The sequence below is a fragment of the Ornithorhynchus anatinus genome, chromosome Y5 (assembly GCF_004115215.2).
Source record: "Ornithorhynchus anatinus isolate Pmale09 chromosome Y5, mOrnAna1.pri.v4, whole genome shotgun sequence".
Lineage (NCBI taxonomy): Eukaryota > Metazoa > Chordata > Mammalia > Monotremata > Ornithorhynchidae > Ornithorhynchus > Ornithorhynchus anatinus.
In genome coordinates, this window is record NC_053179.1 from 794,759 (window position 1) to 821,868 (window position 27,110).

Consider the following 27,110-nt stretch of genomic DNA (forward strand, 5'->3'; position numbering starts at 1 on the left):
TCAACATGAGCAAGACTGAGCTCCTCATCTTCGCTCCCAAACCTGGTCTTCTCCCAGACTTCCCTATCACCGTGGATGAGATGACCATCCTTCCCGTCTCTCAGGCCCGCAATCTCGGTGTCATCCTTGACTCGTCTCTCTCGTTCACCCTACACATCCTATCCATTACCAAGACCTGCCGGTTTCACCTTTACAATATCGCCAAGATCCGCCCTTTCCTCTCCACCCAAACGGCTACCCTACTGTTACGGGCTCTCGTTATATCCCGGTTAGACTACTGTGTCAGCCTTCTCTCTGACCTCCCTTCCTCCTCTCTCGCTCCGCTCCGGTCTATTCTTCACTCCGCTGCCCGGCTCATCTTCCTGCAGAAACGATCTGGGCCTGTCACTCCCCTTCTTAAACAACTCCAGTGGTTGCTTATCAACCTCTGCTCCAAACAAAAACTCCTCATTCTAGGCTTCAAGTGTCTCCATCACCTTGCCCCTTCCTACCTCTCCTCCCTTCTCTCTTTCTACCGCCCACCTCCTCACCGTCCCTCAGTCTCACCTATCCCGCCGTCGACCCCTGGGCCACGTCCTCCCGCGGTGCTGGAACGCCCTCCCTCCTCACCTCCGCCAAACTGATTCTCTTCCCTCTTCAAAACCCTACTTAAAACTCACTTCCTCCACGAGGCCTTCCCAGACTGAGCTCCTCTTCTCCCTCTACTCCCTCTACCACCCCCCTTCACCTCTCCGCAGCTTAACCCTCTTTTCCCCCCATTTCCCTCTGCTCCTCCCCCTCTCCCTTCCCATCCCCTCAGCACTGTACTCGTCCGCTCAACTGTACATATTTTCATTACCCTATTTATTTTGTTAATGAATTGTACATCGCCTTGATTCTATTTAGTTGCCATTGTTTTAACAAGATGTTATTCCCCTTGACTCTATTTATTGCCATTGTTCTTGTCTGTCCATCTCCCCCGATTAGACTGTAAGCCCGTCAAACGGCAAGGACTGTCTCTATCTGTTGCTAACTTGTTCATTCCAAGCGCTTAGTACAGTGCTCTGCACATAGTAAGCGCTCAATAAATACTATTGAATGAATGAATGAATGAATGAATAAAGAGTCACGTTCCCTGACCACAGTGGGCTTACAGTCCAGAGAGGGGGATCTGTTCCTGCTCAAACTCTATTTGCTGCCACTTCTAGGAGCAGTGGAGAACACAGAACAGGTGAACTTTTAGGACAACTGGTGAAAAGCACCCATCTTTTTATACATTAACAACTGCCTGTTTGCTCCTGCACAATTCACCTTCACTCTCAGGGACCCAGAGACGTGCAATCACTTCAGCAGTCAACAGAATGTCATATTAAGGTGCCATTGCTGCTGAAAACCTCTCCTATAACACTTAACTTCTTCTGAACTCCCCTCTGATCAATTCATCCCAACCCTTCCCTCCCAGCAGTACTCCTTATCCCCCAACATCCAACCCCTCCCTGACTCTCCATCTCCATCTCCTTTCCATTCCCCCAAACAGCCTCAGTAAAGAGCTACCTATGGAAAAATGGAAGTTCTCCTTCATTCTTGACTTGTTCTTGACCCAGTCACTGATCCTGCTTGCTGTTACTGAAACCTGGCTCATTCCAGGTGACAGTGTCTCCCCTGCCTCTCTCTCTTTGGAGTGGACCTGATCTACCAATCCCCAGGAAGTACTGAGAAAGGGGGAGGAGTGGGTTTCCTGCTCCCTTCAACGCCACTTCCACACAGTTCCACTTCCTCCAACCCTCTCCTTCCTTTCCTTTGAAGCTATTAACATCCATCTCTACCACCCAATTGTTACTAGTCAGGTCCTCTACCATATCCCTCACCCGTAATACCCCTCCTCCACCTTTCCGAATCACTTGGTTCACATTCTCAAATTCTTTCTCTCGCCACCCCAACAATGAGGTTTGGGGACTTCAATATCCATGTGAACCCTACTACTGCCCACTTCCTATCATTCCGCAGCCCCACTGACCTCCTGTTCCATTCCAATCCTCACCCACTCACTAACTTGGTTACAGACTTGATCTTCATTAATTAATTAATTAATTCATTCATTCATATATATTTATTTGAGTGCTTACTTTCTGCAAAGCACTGTAATAATAATAATAACAATAATAATGATGATATTTGTTAAGTTCTTACTATGTACCAAGCACTGTTCCAAGCACTGGGGTAGATGCAAGGTAATCATATTGTCCCTCATGGGGCTCAAAGTCTTAATCCTCATTCAGCAGATGAGGTAACTGAGGCACAGAGAAGTTAAGTGACTTGCCCAAAATTATACTGCGGACAAGTGGCGGAGCTGGGAGTAGAACCACCACCTCTGATTCCCGTGCTCTTTCCACTAAGCCATGCTGCTTCTCTTTAATGTACTCAACACTTGGAAGAGTACAATGTAATAACAGACAGACATATTCGGGCCCATAACAAGCTCAAATCTAGAGAGGGAGACAGAAATTAATATGAATGAATACACAGACAAATAAATTACAGATAAAAACAGATATATACATGCTGTGGGGATGGGAGGGAGGACAAATGAAGGAGCAAGTAAAAGCGGCACAGAAAGGAGGGGGAGAAGAGGAGAGGGCTTAGTCAGGGAAGGCTTCTTGGAGGAGATGTGCCTTAAGGTTCTGAAGTGGGGGAGAGCAATAATCTGTCTGATAAGAGGAGGGAGGGCATTCCAGGCCAGAGGGAGGATGTGGGTGACAGGTCGGAGGCGAGATAGACAAAACTTCAGGTACAAACTGAAGGTTAGCATTAGCAGAATGAAGTGTGAGGGCTGGTTTGTAGTTGAAGAGTAGAGAGGTAAGAAGGTAAGGTGATGTCACCACCTCTAGCCTTTGTATAATCTCTACCCTCATTAACTCTGATATCCCCCTATCTCATCACAACCTCCTCATCTGACTTCTTTCTCAAACACCCCATCCCAGCAAATCTTTCCTGTTCCCCCAAAGAACCACTAATCTTTGGACCCCACCCAATATTTTAATGTCATCATGCCCCATTTGCTCTCCATAACCAAACTTCCTTCTTCTGATACCCAAATTGACATGCTCAACATCACCCTCTCCACTGAACTCAACTCCCTTGTACCCATCTTTACCAATCTCACCCCTAGTCCACTACCTTAATTCACTGACACAGAATGTTTCCTCCACTCCTGTCCTCGAGTAGCTGGAGCACTGTTGCTGGAAATCCAGAGATCAATCTCATCCACTCCCAATTATTCTCATTTGCTTTCATTTTGCCCTCTCCCTGCCCAGAAACAATGCTCCAGTCTTACTGAACCCCATACCCATTGCCCATGCCAGCAGTCCCACATGTTTAACTCCCTACTTAAACAACTGCACCCCTACCACCATATCTCATATCACCAGATTAAATAGTTACTGCTGTCTTTTACCTCAACTGCAATGCTTAAACTTCACCGACCCCAACATTATCCTTCAATCCCCCCTGCAACAGTGAGCCCATCCAGTCCTCACCTCCAATCACATGTCCCCTGCCCCCCTGCCACCCAACTCCTCTCCATCCCTCACGCCGCCACCTCCACCCCCACCCCGTTATCCTGTCCCTACACCAACCCTCGTCTCTCTTCCCCTGAGCTGGCCCCTGTGAAAACACTCCCATCCAACCTCTTCCCATTCCTCACGCCTTCCTCTCCCTCAGGATGGCCCCCGCAACAGCCTCATCCAGGTGTGGCTGGTGGAACCCTTGCTACAACATGGGGAAGCTTCCCTTCAATCTTGACCCTTTCCTCAACCAGTCACTACTTCTTGCCATTGCTGAAAACTGGCACTCCCCAGATGACATGGTCTCCCCTGCTGCTCTACCCAGAGGGGTCCTCATCTTTACCCACTCCCCCCAGTCTCACTGGCAAAGGAGGAGGTGCTGGCTTCCTTCTCACTCCCCAATGCTGCTTTTGCACTCTCAGCTCTTCCGTCCCTTTCTTTCCCTTCCTCCAAAGCCTAATTCATCTGCCTCTACCACCCACTCCAGATGCTAGTAACAGTCACCAACTACTCCCCAGGTCCCACTTCCAATATTTTTAACCATTCTGATCCTTTACTCACATGGCTTCTCTCCTTCTCCATTCCTGATACTTCAGGACTTCAATACCCAAATATAGATTCCTGATGTCCCTTCCACTGCCTTTTATCACTACTCAACTCCACTGACCTCCTGCTGTACCCCACCTCACCCACTCAACAACTTGAAGACACATTTGATCTCTTCATCCTAGACAATCTCTACCCTCACCAACTCTGAAATCCCTATAAAATGACCACAACCTCCTCACATGCCTACTCTCCCAGACACTTCCATCCAATAAATCTGTACTGTTCCCTGATAGAAGCCTTCCATTTTTGGACCCATCCACTTTTTTCAACCCCACTTAGTCTCCTTATCCAAACCTCCTTCTCTTGATGACCAAACTGACGCTCAATATTACCCTTTCTACTGAACTCATTCACTCCTCTCCCTTCGCTGATCTCATACTATCCCACAGCCCTGAATTACCTCCTTTGTTCTGTCTCCTCTGTCTTTGTGGATGAGCCGCAGAACGTTGCTGGCAGAAATCTAGATATTAGCCTGACTTCATCTACTTCGAGTCTATCCTTGTGTGCTTTAATTCTGCTCTCTCATCTGCCTAGCAAAATTACTTCTCCATCCTTATTGACATCCAAGCCTACTGCTCTCGCCACTCTCTCGCCACTTGTTCCACACAATTAACTACTTCCTCAACCCCACTGTCCTTGTCCATCCCTTGCTCCCAACAACTTTATTAAGAAAACTGACACTTTCAGGAGGGATCTCCCTAAAATCTCCCCAGTCCCTCCTCTCTCCTGCCACTTCAACTCTGCGATCTTTCCCAACAGGATCTCCAGAGATCTCTTGCCGTCTCTCAGAATCCACCCCGTCCACCTGAGGATTTGACCCCATTCCTTCACACCTTAGCAAAACACTTGCCCCCTCCCTTCTTCTCTCCCTAACAGCCATCCGTAACTGTTTGTTCTCCAATGGCTTCTTCCCCAATGTTTACCAATTTGCCTATGTTTCCCTTAGCCTAAAAAAAAACCTCTCTTGATCCCACGGCTCCCTCCAGTTACAACCGTATCTCCCTCCTACCATTCCTCTCCAGACTCCTTGAGAGAGCTGTCCTTACCTGTGGGCTCAAATGCTCTCCCCTCCAATTCTCTCCTTGATCTCCTCCAATCTGGCTTTGGCCCCCTGGACTCCACAAAAACTGCCCTCTCAAAGGTCATAAATGATTCCCTTCTTGCCAAATCCAACGGCCCTCACTCCATCCTAATCCTCCTTGACCACTCAGATGCCATCTATACTACTGACCACCCTCTTCTTTTGGAAACATTATCAAACCTCAGCTTCATTAACACTGTTCTCTCCTGGTTCTCCTCATCTCTCTGGCCACTCAATCTCAGTCTCCTTTGCAGGCTCCTCCTCCACCTTCCACCCACTAACTGTGCATGTTTTTCAAGTTTCAGTTCTGGGTCCTCTTCTATTCTCCAAATACACCCACTCCCTTGGAGAACTCATTCAATCCCATAGATTCAACTATAACCTCTAAGTGAATGATACCCAAATCTACTTCTCCAGACCCCATGTCTCTCTCTCTCTCCCTCTCTGCAAACTTGCATTTCCTCCTTCCTTCAACATCGCTACTTGGATGTCCTCTCGTCACCTCAAGCTTAACATGTCCAAAACAGAAGTCCAAACCCTGTCCTCCCCATGACTTTCCCAACACTGTAGACAGCAACACCAGCCTTCCTGTCTCACAAGCTGGTAACCATGGCATTATCATAGATGTCTCTTTCCCTTTCAAATCAAATATTCAACTCCTCATCAAAACCTGTCAGTCCCAACTTCAAAACATCACTAAAATCTGCTCTGTCCTGTCCATTCAAACTATTACCATATTAATATAATCACGCATCCTATCCTACCTGGATTACTGCACCAGATCCTTGTTGACCTCCCAGCCTCCTGTCTCTCCCCACTCCAAGCCACACTTCACTCTGATTCCTGGATCATTTATCTACAAAAAATGCTCATGACATGTTTCACCACTCCTTAGGAAACTTAATAAACATCCACCTCCACATCAGACAAAAATTCCTCACCATTAACTTTAAAGCACTCAATCACTTTGAGCCCTCCCACCTCACTCCAGTGATCAAGAGTGACTCCATTTTGTGACACAGAAACCATTTTAAGAGTGACCACTATGTGACAATAAGAACAACAACATAGAAGGAGATATATGAGGAGGGCCTGACAATCTAGAAGGAGCACCTTGAGAAAACATTGAACCGTCTTGCTATCAGGCAAAAGACTACCATCTCTACGCAAATGACATGCAGATTTACATCTCTGCCCCTGTCTTCTTCCCCTCCCTTCAGACTCGCATCTCCTCCTGCCTCCAGGATGTCTCCACCCGGATGTCGGCTCGCCGTCTAAAAGTCAACATGAGCAAGACTGAGCTCCTCATCTTCCCTCCCAAGCCCGGCCCTCTCCCAGACTCCCCTATCACCGTGGATGGCATGACCATCCTTCCTGTCTCTCAGGCCCGCAATCTCGGTGTCATCTTTGATTCGTCTCTCTCGGTTCACCCCACACATCCTATCCGTTACCAAGACCTGCCGGTTTCACCTTTACAATATCGCCAAGATCCGCCCTTTCCTCTCCACCCAAACGGCTACCTTACTGCTACAGGCTCTCGTTATATCCCGGCTAGACTACTGTGTCAGCTTTCTCCCTGATCTCCCTTCCTCCTTTCTCGCCTCTCGCTGCAGTCTGTTCTTCACTCCGCTGCCTGGCTCATCTTCCTGCAGAACCGCTCTGCGCATGTCACACCCCTTCTTAAACACCTCCAGTGGTTGCCTATCAACCTCCGCTCCGAACAAAAACTCCTCATTCTAAGCTTCAAGGCTCTCCATCACCTTGCCCCTTCCTACCTCTCCTCCCTTCTCTCTTTCTACCACCCACCCCGCACGCTCCGCTCCTCTGCCGCCCACCTCCTCACTGTTCCTCGGTCTCGCCTATCCCGCCGTCGACCCCGGGCCATGTCCTCCCGCGGTCCTGAAATGCCCTCCCTCCTCACCTCGGCCAAACTAATTCTCTTCCCCTCTTCAAAACCCTACTTAAAACTCACCTCCTCCAAGAGGCCTTCCCAGACTGAGCTATCCTTCTCCCTCTACTCCTTCTACTGCCCCCCTTCACCTCTCTGCAGCTAAACCCTCTTCTCCCCTCTTTCCCTCTCCTCCTCCCCTCTCCTGCCCCACCCCCTCAGCACTGTACTCGCCTGCTCAACTGTATATATTTTCATTACCCTATTTATTTTGTTAATGAAATGTACATCGCCTTGATTCTATTTAGTTGCCATTGTTTTTACAAGATGTTCTTCCCCTTGACTCTATTTATTGCCATTGTTCTTGTCTGCCTGTCTCCTCCAATTAGACTGTAAATCTGTCAAACGGTAGGGACTGTCTCTATCTGTTGCCGACTTGTTCATTCCAAGTGCTTAGTACAGAGCTCTGCACATAGTAAGCGCTCAATAAATACTACTGAATGAATGAAAAGACTGCTGGAGATACATGAGATAATCTACCTAGCCAAAAAAAGCCCGTGGTGTGGGTGAAAGGGAGGAGGGATAGCTGTATCCCCTGGTTTTACCCAATAACAGGTTTGAGACAGCAGGAAAGTTGAAGCAGTGAATCAGAACCCACTGCAACATCCCGAAACAACCGACATAAGTGGATAAAAGCGGGTGGTACCACAAGACGGAGCAGCTGAGTAAATGAACATATTCATAATTATAATTCTATTCACTTATAATGATGCTACTGATGCCTGTTTACTTGTTTTGATGTCAGTCTTCCCTGTTCTAGACAGTTAGCCCATTGGGGGCAGGGATTGTCTCTATTTGTTGCCGAATTGTACTTCCGAAGTGTTTAGTACAGTGCTCTTCACACAATAAGTGTCCACTAAATATGACTGAATGAATGAATAACTGAAACAAGGCAGTGTCACCATGAGCTATGAACCAGACCTTGGGGAGTGGAAGAAAATCACCTAAGACCTATGTCGCAAACCCTAGAGCATGGCCCCTGGAAAGCACCTAACACTTGAACCAGAACGATGTCCTGCAAGCAGCCAGACTCTCAACTCCTTTGACATGGGATCCTCTGCACAAACTTAGGGAAAACAGGCAGATGCATAGCTCTATGTGTGTGTCCCTGCGCGTATGCATTCCCTTCTCTCTTCAATCAGACTATTAAGAATTGAATACGATTTTAAGAATGTTCGTATTTTTTCAGCGCTTACCATGTGCCAAGCACTTTCCTAAAATGGGGTAGTTACAGGGTAATCAGGTTGTCCCTCATGGGGCTCACATTCTTAATCCCCATTTTACAGATCAGGTAACTAAGGCAGAAGTTAAGTGACTTGCCAAAAGTCACACAGCTGACAGGTGGCAAAGATTAGAACCCATGACCCTTGTCTCCTAAGCCCGTGCTCTTTCCACTGAGCCATGCCGCTTCTGCATACACACTGCTTCTGTTTTCTGCTGGATACAATGGTGGTTTGGTTTCACCATGATTTGACTTGTCGTTGAGTGCCTGACGGGACAGTCCAGGGAGGTGGATCACCAGGGACGAACCTTTAGAATAGGTGCCTGACTTTACCAGGGATGGACTTTAGACAGACCTGTAAGAAGGGCGCACATATATAATAAGTGCCTGACAGTGTGAAATGGGACAGACCTCTAAGAGAGGTGTCTGAAAGGACCAGTGACAGACTTTTACATTAAGTTTCTGATGGTGTGAACTCATTATGGTGTGGGCTCATGACATTCATCTCACTATTCTCTTACTATAAACCAGCCTGCACACTTCGCTCTTCTAATGCTAACCTTCTCATTGTACCTCAATCTCGTCTACCTCACTGCCGACCCCTCACCCACACTTCCTGCCTCTGGCTTGGATCGCTCTCCCTCCTCAAATCCAACAATTACTGTTCCCCACCTTCAAAGCCTTACTGAGGACACATCTATTCCAATATGTTTGCCCTGACTATGCCTCCTTTTCCTTTGCTCCCACTTCCTTCTGCATCATCCTGACATGCTCCTTTTATTCATCCTCCTTCTCACCAATACAGCACTAACAAACATATGTGTTATTTATTTATTTATACTGATGTCTGTCCAGCCGCACTAAGACAGTAAGATTGCTGTGGGCAGGAAATGTGTCTGTTTATTGTTGTATTGTAATCTATCAAGCACTTGCTACAGTGCTTTGAATAAGGTAAAGCACTCAATAGATATGACTGAATGAATGTAAGCTCACTGTGGGCAGGGAATGTGTCTGTTTATTGTTGCACTGTACTGTCCTACGAGCTCAGTACAGTGCTCTGCACATAATTAAGAACTCAATAAAGATGAACGAACATATAAATGATTTATAATATACATTTATAATTTGTATACTCCACTGCTAATGCTTTTCCTATATCCTCCCTCTAGCCTTATCAAAATCACACTGCTTTCAAAAGGACTTACACAACTAAGCCCATCTTTTCCCCTCTCCCTCTTGTGTCACCCTTGCAACTGGATTTATACCCCTTTAGTAGTTGATACTTATTTTAATAACTGTGAGCCCTTTGTGGGAAGGGAATAAGTCTACAAATTCTACTGAACTCTATTCTTTCAAGTGCTTAACATGGTATTGTGCATGCAATAAGCACTTGATAAACAGCACTGACTGACTGATTAATCGATATGGGTAAGGTGTCGGGAATGAGAGAAAAGAGACTGAAGTAGAGTGAAGAGGTTGGTATTTGAGGAGTGAAGAGTGAGGACTGGGTTATAATAAGCGAATAGTGAAGTACGGTAGGAAGAAAGCTGAGTGGTAAAGAGTATCTGTTTGACATAGACTTGGAAGAGCGACCATTAGACATTTTGGACAAGTGAAAAGAATGGATTGAACTGTATTTAAAAAAAAAGGGTCAGGGGAGCAGAGTGAAGTATAGACTAGACAGGGGAGAGAGGAGGTATGAGGTCAGAAAGGAAGTAGATGCAGTAGTCAAAGAGGAATAGTATAAGTGTTTTTATCAGTATGGCAACAATTTAGGTTTAGAGGAGGGGACGGATCCCAGGTGTTATGAAGGTCACCAATGACAGTCTTCTTGCTAAATCCCATGACCTCTACTTCATTCTCATCCTCCTTGACCTCTCGGCGATCTTCAAAAGTGCCGACCACCTGCTTTTTCTTATACTCTCAACTCCTGGTTCCCCTTCTACTTCCCTGGCCACTTATTAATAATAATGACGGTATTTGTTAAGCGCTTACTATATGCAAAGCTCTATTCTATTCATTCTTTCATTCAATAGTATTTCTTGAGCGCTTACTATGTGCAGAGCACTGTACTAAGCGCTTGGAATGTTCAATTCGGCAACAGATAGAGACAATCCCTGCCCAATGACTGGCTCACAGTCTAATCAGGGGAGACAGACGGCAGAGCAAAACAGAACAAAACAAAAACAAGACAACGTTATTACGGAAAATAGTATCAAGGGGATGTATACCGCATTAACAAAATGAATAGGGTAATAAAAATATATACAAATAAGCACAGTGCTGAGGGGAGGGGAAAAGGAAGGGGGAGGAGCAGAGGGAAAGGGGGTTTAGCTGAGGGGAAGTAAAGGGAAAACGGGAAGGAACAGAGGGCGGAGGGGGAGCAAAGAAGGAGCAAAGGGGAAGCAGAGGGAGCAGAGGGAAAAGGGGTTGCTCAGCCTGGGAAGGCTTCTTGGAAGAGGTGAGCTCTCAGTAGGGCTTTGAAGAGGGGCAGACATGAGGAGAGAGGGCATTCCAGGACAGCGCTTAGAACCGCTTCTAAGCACTGCAGGGGTGGATACAAGTTGACCAAATTGCCCCAAGTGGGGCCCACAGTCTTATTCCCCATTTTACAGATGAGGGAACTGAGGAACAGAGAATAATAATAATGTTGGTATTTGTTAAGCGCTTACTATGTGCAGAGCACTGTTCTAAGCGCTGGAGTAGACACAGGGGAATCAGGTTGTCCCACGTGGGGCTCACAGTCTTAATCCTCATTTTACAGATGAGGGAACTGAGGCACAGAGAAGTGAAGTGACTTGCCCACAGTCACACAGCTGACAAGTGGCAGAGCTGGGATTCGAACTCATGAGCCCTGACTCCAAAGCCCGTGCTCTTTCCACTGCGCCACGCTGCTTCTCAGTTAAGTGACTTGCCCAAAGTCACAAGCTAACGTGGTGGAACAGGGATTAGAACCCATGACCTCTGATTTCCAAGCCCAGGCTCTTTCCACTGAACCATGCCGCTGAGTCTCTTTCATGGACTCCTCCCCTGTCTCCCACCTTCTAACTGTGAGAGTTCCTCAAGAATCAGATCTGGGTCCCCTTCTATTCCCCATCTATTCACACACTCCCTTGGAGAACTTGTTCACACCTTGACTTAAAATGAGAGAACTGGAATGTCAGTAGTGTAAAAGGTAACATGGAGTAAAAGTGATATTTACTGACATTTACTGAATGCCATGAACTGTAATATGAGTTTGAGAAGTATAAAAGAAGCAAATATATATTTCCAGCCAACAAAAGAGCTTACATCCAAATGGGGAGCTAGACATGGAAATATTCATATGCCAAGAAAACAAAATGAATAAAGTAGAAATTTCAATTGGATATTCTTCAAAACGTATCTGGGGAGGATGGGCATATTTCATGCCTATCCCGCCATCAGCCCCTGGCCCATGTCCTGGAATGCCCTCCCTCCTCACTTCCACCAATCTAACTCTCTTCCCCTCTTCAAAGATGAGAAGCAGTGTGGCTCAGTGGAAAGATCACAGGCATGGGAGTCAGAGGTCATGGGTTCGAATCCTGGCTCTGTCGCGTGTCAGCTGTGACTGTGGGCAAGTCACTTAATTTCTCTGTGCCTCAGTTACCTCATCTGTAAAATGGGGATTAGGACTGTGACCCCCATGTGCGACAATCTGATTACCCTGTATCTACCCCAGAGTTTAGAACGGTGCTCTGCACATCATATCTGCTCATGTTAAGCACATGATACGTGCTTAACAAATAGCAACATTATTATTATTCAAAGCCCTGAGAGCTCACCTCCTCCAAGAGGCCTTCCCATACTGAGCCCCTCTTCCCCTCTGCTCCCGTCCCCTCTCCCGTTTCCCTCTTTCCCCTCAGCACTACGCTCATTTGTATATATTATTTATTACCCTATTTATTTTCTTAATGAAGTGTACATCCCCTTGATTCTATTTATCTTGATGATGCTGTCTTGTTTTTGTTTTGTTCTGTTTTGCTTTGCTGTCTGTCTCCCCAACTTAGACTCATCCCCATGACCTCTATGATCCCTCCAATAAACTACCCTGTTGAGTCTCTGTTCCCAAACTACCTTCTCTTGACACACAAATCAATACCCTCAACATCACCTTCTCTATTAAACTCAACTCTGCTCTGCTGCCCCTCCACCAGTCTTGAACCAGAGATTATACCTCAGATCACCTCTAAAATACATTTCCTCTGCATCTGTGCCCGAGCTGCTGAGCACTGTTGGGAGCAAATCCAGACTTCTCTCTGAAGTTGTCCACCTTAAATTTATTTTTATCTGCTTCGGGTCAGTCTTCTTCACCACTGGAAAACAATACTCTCCTTTCTAATTCATTCCCATCATACTCACTGCCCATGACAACTGTTCCAAAAGAAAACCCCAAAAAACAACGTATAGTATTTGTTTAGCCCTTACTATGTGCCAGGCACTATTTTAAGAACTGGATAAATACAAGACAATTAGGTTGGACACAGTCCCTATCCCACAGAGGACTCACAGTCTTCATCCCCATTTTACTGATGAGGGAACTGAGGCAGAGAAATTAAGTGACTAGCCCAAGGTCACAGAATGGTCAGGTGGCGGAGCTGCAATGGGTACCCATGATTTTCTGACTCCCAGACCCGTGCTCTCTCCACTAGGCCATGCTGCTTCTCAAATATTTAACTCCCTTTTTAATCCTCTTGTCCTTTCCTTCTCTGCCATCTTCTTCTCACAATGACCTGCTACATTCTTCATCCAAAAACTGAAACCATTAGGCATGATCACCCTTAAGTCTCCCCTACTCCTCTCCAATTCCTGCTTTTCAACTCTTCCTATATGCCCTAAAGTAACTCAAAATGAAACCTCTCCCCTCATCTCTAAATCTACCTTTAGGTTTTTGATCCCATCCTTTCATTACTTTTTGAAACATTCAGCTCCTCTCTTCTTCCCTCCTTGACTAACACCTTCAACTATTCATTTTTCAATGGATTCTTCTGCATTTTCAATCATGCTTATGTATCCCCTATCCTAGAAAACCCTTCCGTGACCCCATAGCTCCTTCCAGGTATCACCCTATCACCCTCCTTCCAATTCTCTCTAAATTTCGAGTTTTTGACAGCCACTGTCTGCAACCCTATCCTCCTATTCTCTTCTACATCCCCTCCAAACTGGCTTCTATCCCCTTCTCTCCACAGAAACAGCTCTCTCTAATGTAACAAATGACCTTCTTATTGCCAAATCTGATGGCCTCTAATCTATCCTAACCCAACTACACTTGTCCATCAGTAAATCAGTCAGTCAGTCAGTCAGTCAGTCAGTCACATTTACTGAGCATCTACTAGTGTGCACAGAACTGTACTAGGGGCTTGGGTGAGTACAGTACAACTATAAACACATTCTCTTATTCATTCAATACTATTTACTGAGCACTTACTATGTGCAGAGCACTGTACTAAACACTTGGAATGTACAATTGGGCAACAGATAGAGACAATCCCTGCCCAATAATGGGCTCACAACCTAAAGGGGGAACAGACATTTTCCCTGCCCACAAGGAGATTGCAGTCTAGAATAGAAGACAAACATTAATTAATAAACAAATTAATTACAGATTTGTACATAAGTGTTGTGGGCTGGGAGGTGGGTGAATAATGGCAGTAAGTCTTGATGACACAGAAGGGACTGGGAGAAGAGGTAAGGAGGGCTTAGTCACAGAAGGTCTCCTGCAGGAGATGTGTCTGAAACAAGGCTTTGAAGAAGGGAGAGTCACTGTTCGGGATGAGGAGGGAGGGCATTCCAGGCCAAAGGCAAGATGTGGGAGAGAAGTCAGAGGTGAGAGAGATGAGACTGAGGTTCAGAGACAAGGTTGGCACTGAAGGAGTGATGTGCACAGACTGGGTTGTAATAGAAGAGTAGTGAGCTAGGGTGAGAAGGAGGCAAGTTGACTGAGTGCTTTGAAACCAAGAGTGAGGAGTATCTGTTTGATGCAGAGTTTGACGGGCAATGCCAAACTCTGCATTCCACTCATTTTCTTGAGTGGAAAAATACAGCCTGAATGTTCTGTAGAAAAATGATCCAGATAGCAAAGTGAAGTATAGACTGGAGTTGGGAGAGCCAGGAGGCAGAGAACTCCACAAGGAGACTGATACAGTAATCAACATAGGATAGGATAGTGATTGGATTAACATGGTAGCAGTTTGGAAGGATAGGAAAGAGTAGATTTTAGCAATGTTGTGGGGGTCGAATCAAAAATATAGTAATGGATTAAATATGTGGGTTAAATGAGATAAGAAGGTTACAGTGGATGGTGGTGTCATCTACAGTGATGGAAAAGTCCAGGAAAGGACATGTTAGCATGGGAATTAGCAGGAGAATATAAATCCTGTTTTAGATGTATTAAGTGTGAGGTGACAGGAGGACACCAAGTAGAGATACCTTGAAAGCAGGGGGAAATATGAGACTGCTCCAGAGACAGAGAAAAATTAGGGCTGAAGATGTAGATTTGCATGTCAATCATAAAGAGGTGGTAGTTGAAGCCTCGGGAGCAAGTGAGTTTTCCAAAGGAGTGGGTGTAGATGGAGAATAGAAGGGGTCAAGAACTGAACCTTGAGAGGCCACCACTATTAATAATAATAATAATAATAATGTTGGTATTTGTTAAGCGCTATTATGTGCCAAGCTCTGTTCTAAGCGCTGGGGGAGATACAAGGGAATTAGGTTGTCCCACGTGGGGCTGTCTTCATCCCCATTTTCCAGATGCAGGAAATGAGGAACAGAGAAGTTAAGTGACTTGCCCAAGGTCACACAGCTGACAAGTGGCAGAGCCGGGATTCGAACCCACAAACGCTGACTCCCAAGCCTGCGCTCTTTCCATTGAGCCACGCTGCTTCTCAGTGTGGGTGAGAGGCAGAGGAGAATTAGAGGGTGAGAGGCAGAGGAGGAGCCCATGCAGGAGACTCAGAATTAAGAGGAGAGCCAGGAGAGGATAGTTTCTGTGAAGCTGAGGTTAGTTAATGTTTCCAGGAGAAGGGGGTAGTCTACAGTGTTGAAGGCAGAAGGAGAAGAGGCCATTGGATTTGGCAGGAAGGAAATCTTTGGTGAACTCTGAGAAGGTGGTTTCTGTGCAGTAAAGGGGACAGAAACCAGATTGGAGGGGTCAACAGAATTAGAGGAAAGAAATTTGAGACAGTGGGTGTAGTCAACTCATTCAAGGAGTTCAGAGAAGAAAGGTAAGAGGGAAATGATGTAATAAATGGAGTGAGCTATGCGGTCCACAGAGGGTTTTTTTAGGATAGGGGAAGATATGGGCATGTTTGCAAGCAGTGAGAAGAAGCCATTGGAGAGTGAAGAGCTGAAGACAAGAGATAAGGAGGGAAGAAGGGAGAAGGCAAGTGTTTTGATAAGAAATAGGGCTGCTCAGGTGGAGGGGGTGGATTTTGAGAGAAGGTAGGAGACCCCCCTATAGAGATAATGCTGGGAAAGACTGGAGCACTGAAGGAGGGGGGAGGGGCAGGGGAGATTCAATGGAGCTCATGCTTAATAGTGTCAATTTTCTCCATAAAGTAGGTGGCCAAGTCATTAGGGGGAAGGGATGACGGATGCTAAGGGGAAAGGAAGTTTGAGCAGGGAGTAGAATGTGTGGAAATGGTGAGAGCAACAGGATTGGTTGTCAATAAGAGTGGAGAAATAATTTTGACAGGTAGAAGAAAGGGCAGAGGTAAAGCAATCAAGGATAAACCTGAAGAGGACAGTCAGCCTACTTTCTAGATTTCCACCAGCAATGCTGTGTGGCTCGTACACCAGAGCAAAGGAGGCTGACTGTGCAGGTGATTCAGGGCTGTCAGTTAGGGTTCGAGACTGACGAAAGAATAGAGGAGTGAGTGAGCTGGGTTCAATAGAGGATGGGGTGGTGTTGAGAGCCTCAATTTGGTCATCAAGAAAAGGGAGTTTCAGTATGGAGGCTAAATGGGGCATGGTGAGTTGAGAAAACTGGTTGGGTCAAAAATTGGGAGGTCTCTGTGGCAGACCACCACAGATTTGTGGGGAGGTGGTGTGTGCGAAAAAGGCAGGTGAGGAGGTTGCCAAGGAGATGAGGCACTCTCTGCAGAGAGCAGCAGGGGAGACCGTGTCACCTGGGGAGAGTCAGGTTTCAGTGATGGTGAAGAGGTGTAGTGACAGGATCATGACCAAGTCATGGATAAAGAGAGACTTCACCAAGATGGGGGGGGGTTCACAAGCTGCACTTGGTAGATGCTGTGGAGGAGGTTCTGCGGGAGGGAACAGTGCAAGTGGTGAGGATGAGAGTTAGCTGACAAAGCCTGGAATGGGGAGAAGAGAAGGAAGAAGTGGGTGCTGGGAAATTATAACAGAGATACAACTATCAACCTCTGCTTAAAACTTTAACCAACCGTGGATTTGCTGACTCTGTTCTCTTTTGGTTGCTCTCCATTGTCTCTGTCCGCGCCTTCTCAGTTTCTTTTGCTGGCTCCTCCTCTGACTCCTAGCCTCTCACATGGGGGTCTCTCATGACTCAGTTCTAGGTCCCCTTCTATTCTCTCTCTACATTCACTCTCTTGGAGAACTCATTCACTCCCATGACTTCAATTATCTATGCAGATGACATCCAAATATATGTCTCCAGTCCCGTCCTCTCTCCTTCCAAGTAATTTCACATTCCCTCCTTCATTCATTCAATAAATCGTATTTATTGAGCACTTACTGTATGCAGAGCTCTGTATTAAGTGCTTTAGGACATCTAAAGGTCCTGCCATTAGGACATCTCTACCTGGATGTCCTGTCAACCATTCAATCTAAATATGAACAAAACTGAATTACTTATCTCTCTATACAAACCGTTTTCCCGCTGTCTTGTCCATCACTGCAAAACTGTTTTGTTTTGTTCTGTTTGGCTTTGCTGTATCTCTGGTTTAGACTATGAGCTTGTTAGTGGGCAGGCATTGTCTCTATCGGTTGCCGTTGTTCTGTTGAATTGTACATTCAAAGTGCTTAGTACAGTGCACACAGTAGGCGCTCAATAAATACTACCGAATAAATGAATGAATACACCACTATCCTATCTGAAAAACCCATAACTTTGGCGTTGTCCTCGATTCATCTCTCTCATTCCACCTTCATATTCAATTTACCATCAAATCCTGTTGATTCTACCTTCACATTTCTAAAATCCCCCGCCTACTATATTTGCAAACTAGCTACCACGTGATCCAAGCATTTATCCTATCCCAGCTTTACTATTGCCTTTGCCTCCTCGCTGGCCTCCTGTCCGCCTACCTCACCCCACTCCACTCCAGTCCACAGTTCACTTTGTTGCCTGGATCATTTTTCTATGAAAATGTTCTGTTTATATCTCCCCATTCTTCAAGAATCTCCAGTGGCTGCCCATCACCCCACAACAGACAGAAACTCTTTATCAATGGCTTTAAAGCACTCACTCAACTCACCACCTCCTACCTCATCTTACTGACCTACTACAGCTCAGCTCGAAAATTTCACTTCTATAATGCCATCTTACTGGTGTTAGACTACTTATTTATTCAATCAATTTTATTTCTGTAGCTATGTAGCTACTATGTGCACAGCACTGTACAAGTGCTTAAGAGAATACAAATCAACAGAATTGGAAGACACGTTTCCTGCCCCTAGCAAGTTTAGAGACTTGAGGATGAGACAGACATTAAAACGAATAAATATGCAATTCATAATATATAATTTAAAGACATAAAATATATGCTGCGGAGCGAACATCAAGCATCCAAAGGTCACATATTGAAGTGCATCTACAAGACATAAGGGAGATTGTGCTGGGGAAAAAGGAAGACAATCAGGGAAGACTTCTTGGAAGAGAAGTGATCCTAATAATGCCTTCAAGGAGGAGTGGTCTAGCGTATATGGACAGCATCTAGCGTCTTTGTTCTATCCCCTCTGTCCACCATACAGCACTTGAGTATATATGTACATGCCTATAATTGTATTTTTTTATATTGATACCTATTTACTTGTTTTGTTGTGCATATATCTATAATTCTATTTACTTATATTGATACCTGTTTACTTGTTTTAATATCTGTCCCCCCCTCTTCTACACTTTAAGCTTGGTGTAATCAGGAATTTACCTCTCTTTATTGTTGAACTGTACTTTCCAGGTGATTAGTACAGTGCTCTGCACATAGTAAGTGCTCAATAAACACAAATGAACAAAGGAATGTTTGAATGAATAAATGAAAGCTGGTTTTGAATGATAATAATAACAACAACAGTAACATTTGTTAAGTGCTTACTAAATGCCAAGCACTGTTTTAAGCGCTGGGGAAGACACAAGGTAATCAGGTTGTCCCACGTGGGGCTCACATTCTTCATCCCCATTTTACAGATGATGTAACTGAGGCACAGAAAAGTTAAGTGACTTGCCCGAAGTCACACAATTGACAAGTGTCGGGGCTTGGATTAGAACCCATGACCTCTGACTCCCAAGCCCACGCTCTTCCCACTGAGCAATACTGCTTCTCCAAAAACTCCATGCTCCTTCTACATATTTGAAGGCAGAAAAGGTTTGGGTCTGTGGATCTGTAGCGTAAGGGAGCTCCAGATCTTGGAAAAAATGTAAGCAAGGTTCCAGAGGTGGACAAGTTGATACTGGAATCTTCCTAGAAGGTGGATTTGAAGAGTGAATGAAAACTGCAAAGAAGGCAGAGCAAATATATGGAGACACCTAGGGAAGATTCTTGAAGTCACTGATGAGGCATGTCTGCTTGGGGCAACTGGAGATGGCCAACTACTGAGGGATTTCAAAAACAGAAGTATTTTCTGAAATGTAAAACCTTTTCTACTGGCTTTACTGTTCACTGGGAAAATGTAAATCCAAGAGCTGTAATATGGAATATTATAGAAAATTACAGATTCTGGAAGACAACCTGGGCACAGGTTTTTGCACAAGTGAAGTGGCTTATAGATGGAAAAGTCAGGGAAAGCCATGGCATATTTCTGAGGAGAAACATGGAAATATTAGCAATAAATTCAATATGAAAGTAGAATGACAGCAATATAAAAATACCTTGGTTGTGGGCTTGGGTCACAGGGAGGCCAGTGCTGATGTTAATGAAGATGGGAGGAGGGCTTAGGAGGAAAATGAGAAGTTCATTTTTAGATATACTGAGTTTGAAAGCTTGGTGGGCAACCACAATAGAGATGTCCAAACAGCAAAATGAGATTTCATGTTGGATGAAGGGAAAGACTTCAGGACTAGAAACAGATTTACGATTACTCACACATAAGGATGGATGCTGAAATCATATGAGTGGTTGAGTCACTTGAGAATAAGTGTGAAGAGGGAGAAATACCCAGGCACACAGCCTTGCAGGACAACTAGGCTTAAGGAATGAGAGGTGAGAGTAGATGGAATGTGAGAAGTGGAAAAGTAATAATAATAATAGCATTTGTTAAGCACTTACTATGTGCCAAGCACTACTCTAAGCAACGGGGCAGATACAAGGTAAATAGGTTGTCCCATGTGGGGCTCACAGTCTTAATCCCCATTTTACAGATAAGGTAACGAGGCAGAGAGAAGTGAAGTGACTTGCCCGAAGTCACAGAGCTCCTAAGTAGCAGAGCCAGGATTAGAATCCATGATCTCTGACTCTCAAGTCTGTACTGTTTCCACTAAGCCATGTTGCTTCTCAAAAATCAAGGACAAATCAGATTGGTGTTTTACAAGGTAAAAGAAAGGCAAATCTTTAAACCTTAGCTATATTTTTCCACGGATTTTTGCCTTATCTGTAATATGATTTTTAACAACCTTCCTCCCAGACCTCAAGTACCCAAAGTTGAAAACCTAATGCATTTTGCTGCAGTGGGATGGTAGACTGGTATGCATCCTAGTTCTACTAAAAAAGTCTCTGCAAAGGAAAATTGAGAACCACAATGAAGTAACATCAGTCAGATATTCATTTAGATGATTCAAAAGTTCCTCAGTGTCCAATATCACTGACTACCTGTTAGAAATATAGAAGGCATAGAAATCAAAAAGAGCTTCGTATTTGACGAATGTCTACAGGATGCTCAAAAAATGCTGCTGTTAACAATGATAATGCTTCAGAAGCCAAATAACACATGGCTAGCTCTGATAAAAATTTACCCAGGATATTGTTAAAAAAAAGTACAAGGCAGTCCTAGTGCTATCCAGGTGGCAAATTGTCACTTCTGTAAAAGAGAAAAAACATGCGTCCGTACTTGCCTTTGTTTGTATCAGAGTTCCATGTTGCATATCCTACAAAGAGCAAAACAGCTGTTACAACTCACACCAATTACATAGCAATAGGTGGAGTTTAAACTTACGAAAGTCACCCACAAAGGCAAAAATCAGTACCATTTATCACTCATATTAAAGGGTGAGCCACAAATTAATCACTCTTGAATTGAGGGAAAAGAGGTTCCTTGGGAAACGATACTAATTCACTCATTAGTCAGTGCTTCAATGGATGCATTCATTCATTCATTTAATAGTATTTATTGAGCGCTTACTATGTGCAGAGCACTGTACTAAGCGCTTGGGATGAATAATGTTATAATGTTGGTATTTGTTAAGCGCTTACTATGTGCAGAGCACTGTTCTAAGCGCTGGGGTAGACACAGGGGAATCAGGTTGTCCCACGTGGGGCTCACAGTCTTAATCCCCATTTTACAGATGAGGGAACTGAGGCACAGAGAAGTTAAGTGACTCGCCCACAGTCACACAGCCGACAAGTGGCAGAGCTGGGATTCGAACTCATGAGCCCTGACTCCAAAGCCCGATGAACTGAGGATGAACAAGTCGGCAACAGATAGAGACAGTCCCTGCCGTTTGACGGGCTTACAGTCTAATCGGGGGAGACGGACAGACGAGAACAATGGCAATAAACAGAGTCAAGGGGAAGAACATCTCATAAAAACAATGGCAACTAAATAGAATCAAGGCGATGTACAGTTCATTAACAAAATAAATAGGGTAACGAAAATATATACAGTTGAGCAGACGAGTACAGTGCTGTGGGGATGGGAAGGGAGAGGTGGAGGAGCAGAGGGAAAAGGGGAAAAGGGGTTTAGCTGCGGAGAGGTAAAGGGGGGATGGCAGAGGGAGTAGAGGGAGAAGAGGAGCTCAGTCTGGGAAGGCCTCTTGGAGGAGGTGAGTTTTAAGTAGGGTTTTGAAGAGGGAAAGAGAATCAGTTTGGCGGAGGTGAGGAGGGAGGGCGTTCCAGGACCGCGGGAGGACGTGACCCAGGGGTCGACGGCGGGAAAGGCGAGACCGAGGGACGGTGAGGAGGTGGGCGGCAGAGGAGCGGAGCGTGCGGGGTGGGCGGTAGAAAGAGAGAAGGGAGGAGAGGTAGGAAGGGGCAAGGTGATGGAGAGCTTTGAAGCCTAGAGTGAGGAGTTTTTGTTTGGAGCGGAGGTCGATAGGCAACCACTGGAGTTGTTTAAGAAGGGGAGTGACATGCCCAGATCGTTTCTGCAGGAAGATGAGCCGGGCAGCGGAGTGAAGAATAGACTGGAGCGGGGTGAGAGAGGAGGAAGGGAGGTCAGAGAGAAGGCTGACACAGTAGTCTAGCCGGGATATAACGAGAGCCCGTAAAAGTAAGGTAGCCATTTGGGTGGAGAGGAAAGGGCGGATCCTGGCGATATTGTACAGGTGAAACCGGCAGGTCTTGGTAACGGATAGGATGTGTGGGATGAACGAGAGAGACGAGTCAAGGATGACACCAAGATTGCGGGCCTGAGAGACGGGAAGGATGGTCGTGCCATCCACGGTGATAGAGAAGTCTGGGAGAGGACCGGGTTTGGGAGGGAAGATGAGGAGCTCAGTCTTGCTCATGTTAGGTGGCGGGACGACATCCAGGTGGAGACGTCCTGGAAGCAGAAAGAGATGCGAGCCTGAAGGGAGGGGGAGACGACAGGGGTGGAGATGTAGATCTGCGTGTCATCTGCGTAGAGATGGTAGTCAAAGCCGTGAGAGCGAATGAGTTCACCAAGGGAGTGAGTGTAAATGGAGAACAGAAGAGGGCCAAGAACTGACCCTTGAGGAACTCCAACAGTTAAAGGATGGGAGGGGGAGGAGGCGCCAGCGAAGGAGACCGAGAATGACCGGCCAGAGAGGTAAGAGGAGAACCAGGAGAGGACAGAGTCCGTGAAGCCAAGGTGAGATAGGGTATGGAGGAGGAGGGGATGGTCGACAGTGTCAAAGGCAGCAGAGAGGTCAAGGAGGATCAGAATGGAGTAGGAGCCATTGGATTTGGCAAGAAGGAGGTCATGGGTGACCTTAGAGAGAGCAGTCTCGGTAGAGTGGAGGGGACGGAAGCCAGATTGGAGGGGGTCTAGGAGAGAATGGGAGTTAAGGAATTCTAAGCATCGACTGTAGACGACTCGTTCTAGGATTTTGGAAAGGAAGGGTAGTAGGGAGATAGGACAATAACTGGAGGGGGAAGTGGGGTCAAGAGCGGGTTTTTTTAGGATGAGGGAGACGTGGGCATGTTTGAAGGCAGAGGGGAAGGAGCCCTTGGAGATTGAGTGGTTAAAAATAGAAGTTAAGGAAGGGAGGAGGGCAGGGGCGATGGTTTTAAGAAGGTGAGAGGGAATGGGGTCCAAGGCGCAGGTGGAGGGGGTGGCACTTGCGAGGAGGGAGGAGATCTCCTCTGAGGATACTGCAGGGAAGGATGGGAAAGTGGGGGTGGGGTTGTTGGGGGGAAGGGGAGAGGCGGAGGGGTGACTTTGGGGAGCTCAGACCTGATCGTGTTGATTTTCGTGAGGAAATAGGTGGCCAGATCATTGGGGGTGAGAGATGGGGGAGGGGGAGGAACAGGGGGCCTAAGGAGAGAGTTAAAGGTCCGGAACAATCGGCGGGGGTGACGGGCATGGGTGTCGATGAGGGAGGAGAAGAAGCTTTGCCTGGCGGAGGAGAGGGCAGAGTTAAGGCAGGAAAGGATAAATTTGAAGTGTGTGAGGTCGGCTTGGTGCTTGGACTTTCGCCAGCAGCGCTCAGCAGCTCGAGCATAGGAGCGTAGAAGGCGGACGGAGGAGGTGACCCAGGCCTGTGGGTTAGTGGAGCGAGAGCGGCGGAGGGAAAGGGGGGCGAGAGAGTCGAGATGAGTAGAGAGGGTGGAGTTGAGAGCGGAGACCTGATCGTCGAGAATGGGAAGAGAGGACAGGGCGGCAAGGTGAGGAGAGATGCTATTGGAAAGACGGATGGGATCAAGAGAGCGGAGGTCTCTGTGGGGCAGTAGCGAAGATTTGCAGGGGGAGGGAGTGTGAGAGATGAGGCAGGTGAGAAGGTTATGGTCAGAGAGAGGGATTTCAGAGTTGGTGAGGGAGGAGATAGTGCAGCGGTAGGAGATGACGAGATCGAGGGTGTGACCGAGTCGGTGAGTGGGCGCGGTATGGTGGAGGAGGAGGTCGGCAAAGTCGAGGAGGGATAGCAGGCGGGTGGCAGAGGAGTCATCGGGTACATCCATATGGATGTTGAAGTCTCCGAGGATCAGAGTGGGCAGAGAGGAGAGAAGGAAGGTGAGAAAGGGGTCAAGGTGGTTGAAGAAGTCGGAGGTGGGACCGGGAGGGCGGTAGATGACAGCGACAAGTAACTGGAGTGGGTGGTAGAGGCGAACGATATGGGCTTCGAAGGAGGGGAAGGAGAGGGAGGGGGGAGGAGGGATAGTGCGGAAGCGGCAACGGGGCGAGAGGAGGAAGCCGACGCCTCCTCCCTTACCGGTGAGTCTGGGGGAGTGGGAGAAGGAGAGGCCTCCGCTGGAGAGAGCAGCGGCGGAGACCGTGTCTTCGGGAGAGAGCCATGTTTCCGAAAGGGCGAGGAGGAGGAGAGAGCGAGAGGGGAAAAGGTCATGGATGAAAGGTAGTTTACCTGTAATAGAGCGGGGGTTCCAGAGGCCACACTTGAAAGTAGCTGTGGGTGCAAGGGGGGGAGAGGGGGACAGGCGGGGGGAGGGGAGGGTTTGGATGGGAAGGAGGTGGCGGGGCCCTGGACGGGGAGAGGGGGATGAGGGGTAGCGGTGGGACAAGAGGACTGGGATGGGGCATGGGTGGGGAAGAGAGAAGGGGGGAGGGGGTGAAGAGGGGGTTTGGTGGGGGGAAGAGTAGGCGGAGGGGGGAGGGGGTAGCGCTGGTAAAGTGGGGTTCCAGGGCGGGAGAGGGGGGAGGAGACAGAGGAGAGAGTGGGAAAGAGCTGAGCGAGAGAGGGGAAGGGGAAGGGGAGGATAGGAAGGGGCGGGGGGGAGGGGAGGAGGGACATGGCGAGGCCAGAGAGGTGGGTGGCAGCACTGACAACAATAAACAGTAATAAACGAAATCGGTAATATAGCAACATGGTACAGTATGATACAATACAGTAGTGCTAATATAGCAACATGATACAGTATGATACAATATAGTCGTGTTAATAAAAGGGGCAATGATCAGGGTCGGGGGTAGACTCAATTAAGGGGCGACCTGATCAAATTCAAAGTCTGACGACAATAAACAATAACAAGCGAGATCGTTAATATAGCAACTACAAAATACGTCATATAAACCAAAATGCTAATGAAAACGATGTAATGAAAATGCTAATGAAAACATTTCCCAAGGCCATCAGAGAGACTTCCCTGTCTCCTTTATGACCAATTTTAAAAGTTGCCAGGTCTCAGGCAATGTTCAAAAGGGAAGTTTCTTCAATTCAGAACGAAGTAATTCATGACAAAGATATACATCCAAAATCTTTGACCTATCTTCCCTGCAGCAGTAGAAATTAATGAAGACACAAAATGGCAGAATTACCTGTACTTTAGCATCAATTTGGGAGGAAGTAAAATAGCAAGAAAGTCTGGAGCATTCACAAGTGACGAAAATTTGCTGATCTAAAAAACTGAGGAGCAACCCTAAGTCAAATATAGGCAAGCAAAATTTATTTTTTGGCTTCTTTTCATAGCAGACTTAAAGCCAACGCACTGAAGACTAAGTACATTCCCAAGAAAAAGGGGTAACAAACAAGTTGTACTTTAGTCAGCTTAGTAAGTTAGTTAAATCAGTTATTAAGCTAACAGTGCTTAAATTTGTGCTTAGGCTCAAAAAATACCAGGGAATTTGGAAATCATTCTGAAAACCCATTAATGCCTCGATAGGATGTGGTTGTTAGGTAAAACTGTGCATGTTGCCTAATGTGCTGATCCAGGTACAGCATGAGTTTTTCTTAATATGAGGCCACTGAGTCCTTCCTTCCTTCCTTCCTTCCTTCCTTCCTTCCTTCCTTCCTTCCTTCCTTCCTTCCTTCCTTCCTTCCTTCCTTCCTTCCTTCCTTCCTTCCTTCCTTCCTTCCTTCCTTCCTTCCTTCCTTCCTTCCTCCTTCCTTCCTTCCTTCCTTCCTCCCTCCCTCCCTCCCTCCCTCCCTCCCTCCCTCCCTCCCTCCCTCCCTCCCTCCCTCCCTCCCTCCCTCCCTCCCTCCCTCCCTCCCTTCCCTCCCTTCCCTCCCTCCCTCCCTCTCTCCCTCCCTCCATCCGTATTTATTGAGTGCTTACTATGTGCAGAGCACTGTACTTAGCTCTTGGAATGTACAATTCGGCAATAGATATAGACAATCCCTGCCCACTGACGGGCTTACAGTCTAATTGGGGGAGACAGACAAAAACAATAGCAATAAATAGAATCAAGGGGATGTGCCTCTCATTAACAAAATAAATAGGGTAATAAAAATGTATACAAATGAGATGAGCACAGTGCTGAGGGGAGGGGAAGGGAGGGGGTAGGAGCAGAGAGAAAGGGGGAAAGGGGACTTAGCTGAGGGGAGGTGAAGGGGGACAGAGAGGCAGCAGAAGGAGCAGAGGGAAAAAGGGAAGCTCAGTCTGGGAAGGCCTCTTGGAGAAGGTGAGCTCTCAGTAGGGCTTTGAAGAGGGGAAGACAGTAAGTTTGGCGGAGGTGAGGGGGGGAGGGCATTCCAGGACACCAGGAGACATGGGCCAGGAGTTGACGGCGGGATAGGCAAGAATGGGGCTGGTGAGGAGGTGGGCGGCAGAGCAGCGGAGCCTATAGGGTGGGAAGTAGAAAGAGAGAAGGGAGGACAGGTTGGAGGGGGCAAGGTGAGGGGGACGAATGGGGGCCTGAGGAGAGAATTAAAGGTCTGGAACAATTGGCGGGGGTGACGGCCAAGGACATCAATGAGGGAAGAAAAGTAGTTTTGCCTGGCGGAGGAGAGGGCAGAGTTAAGGCAGACTTCTAACTCTACCTTAAAGAAACCACTACTTCAATACTTCAGATGTCTGAGGCACATATTTATCTGGGCGTCTGGTGAGGGTGGGCAGGAGAAGTAGGGTAAAGGCTCAGAGGGAAATGTGACTAGGGATCCTAATGTTTAATCATATTTATTTAGTGCTTACTATGTGCAGAGCAAGCGTGGTTCAGTGGACAGAGCATAGGTTTAGGAGTCAGAGGTCATGGGTTCGAATCCCAAATCCACCACCTGTCAGCTGTGTGACTTTGGGCAAGTCACTTAACTTCTCGGTGCCTCAGTTACCTCATCTGTAAAATGGGGATTAAGACTGTGAGACCCACGTGGGGCAACCTGATTTTCCTGTTTCTACCCCAGTGCTTAGAACAGTGCTTGGCACACAGTAAGCACTTAACAAATACCAACATTATTATTACAATACAGCAATAAAGAGACAATCCCTGCTC

The 27,110-nt window shown here is 46.7% G+C and overlaps 1 protein-coding gene across 4 annotated transcripts in view; it reads right to left on the reverse strand.

Annotated features, from left to right (window-relative positions):
• The window catches only part of LOC114808758 (A-kinase anchor protein 8-like), a 122,692-nt gene that overhangs the window by 44,878 nt on the left and 50,704 nt on the right, over positions 1-27,110 (reverse strand). For 2 of the 4 annotated variants that reach the window (XM_029056601.2, XM_029056598.2), the window contains exon 3: positions 20,665-20,697. The exons of the other annotated variants lie outside the window; for them this stretch is intronic. In XM_029056601.2, coding sequence (XP_028912434.1) covers positions 20,665-20,697 — 33 coding nt within the window. The remainder of the gene's footprint in view (positions 1-20,664; positions 20,698-27,110) is intronic. 4 annotated transcript variants of the gene reach the window in all.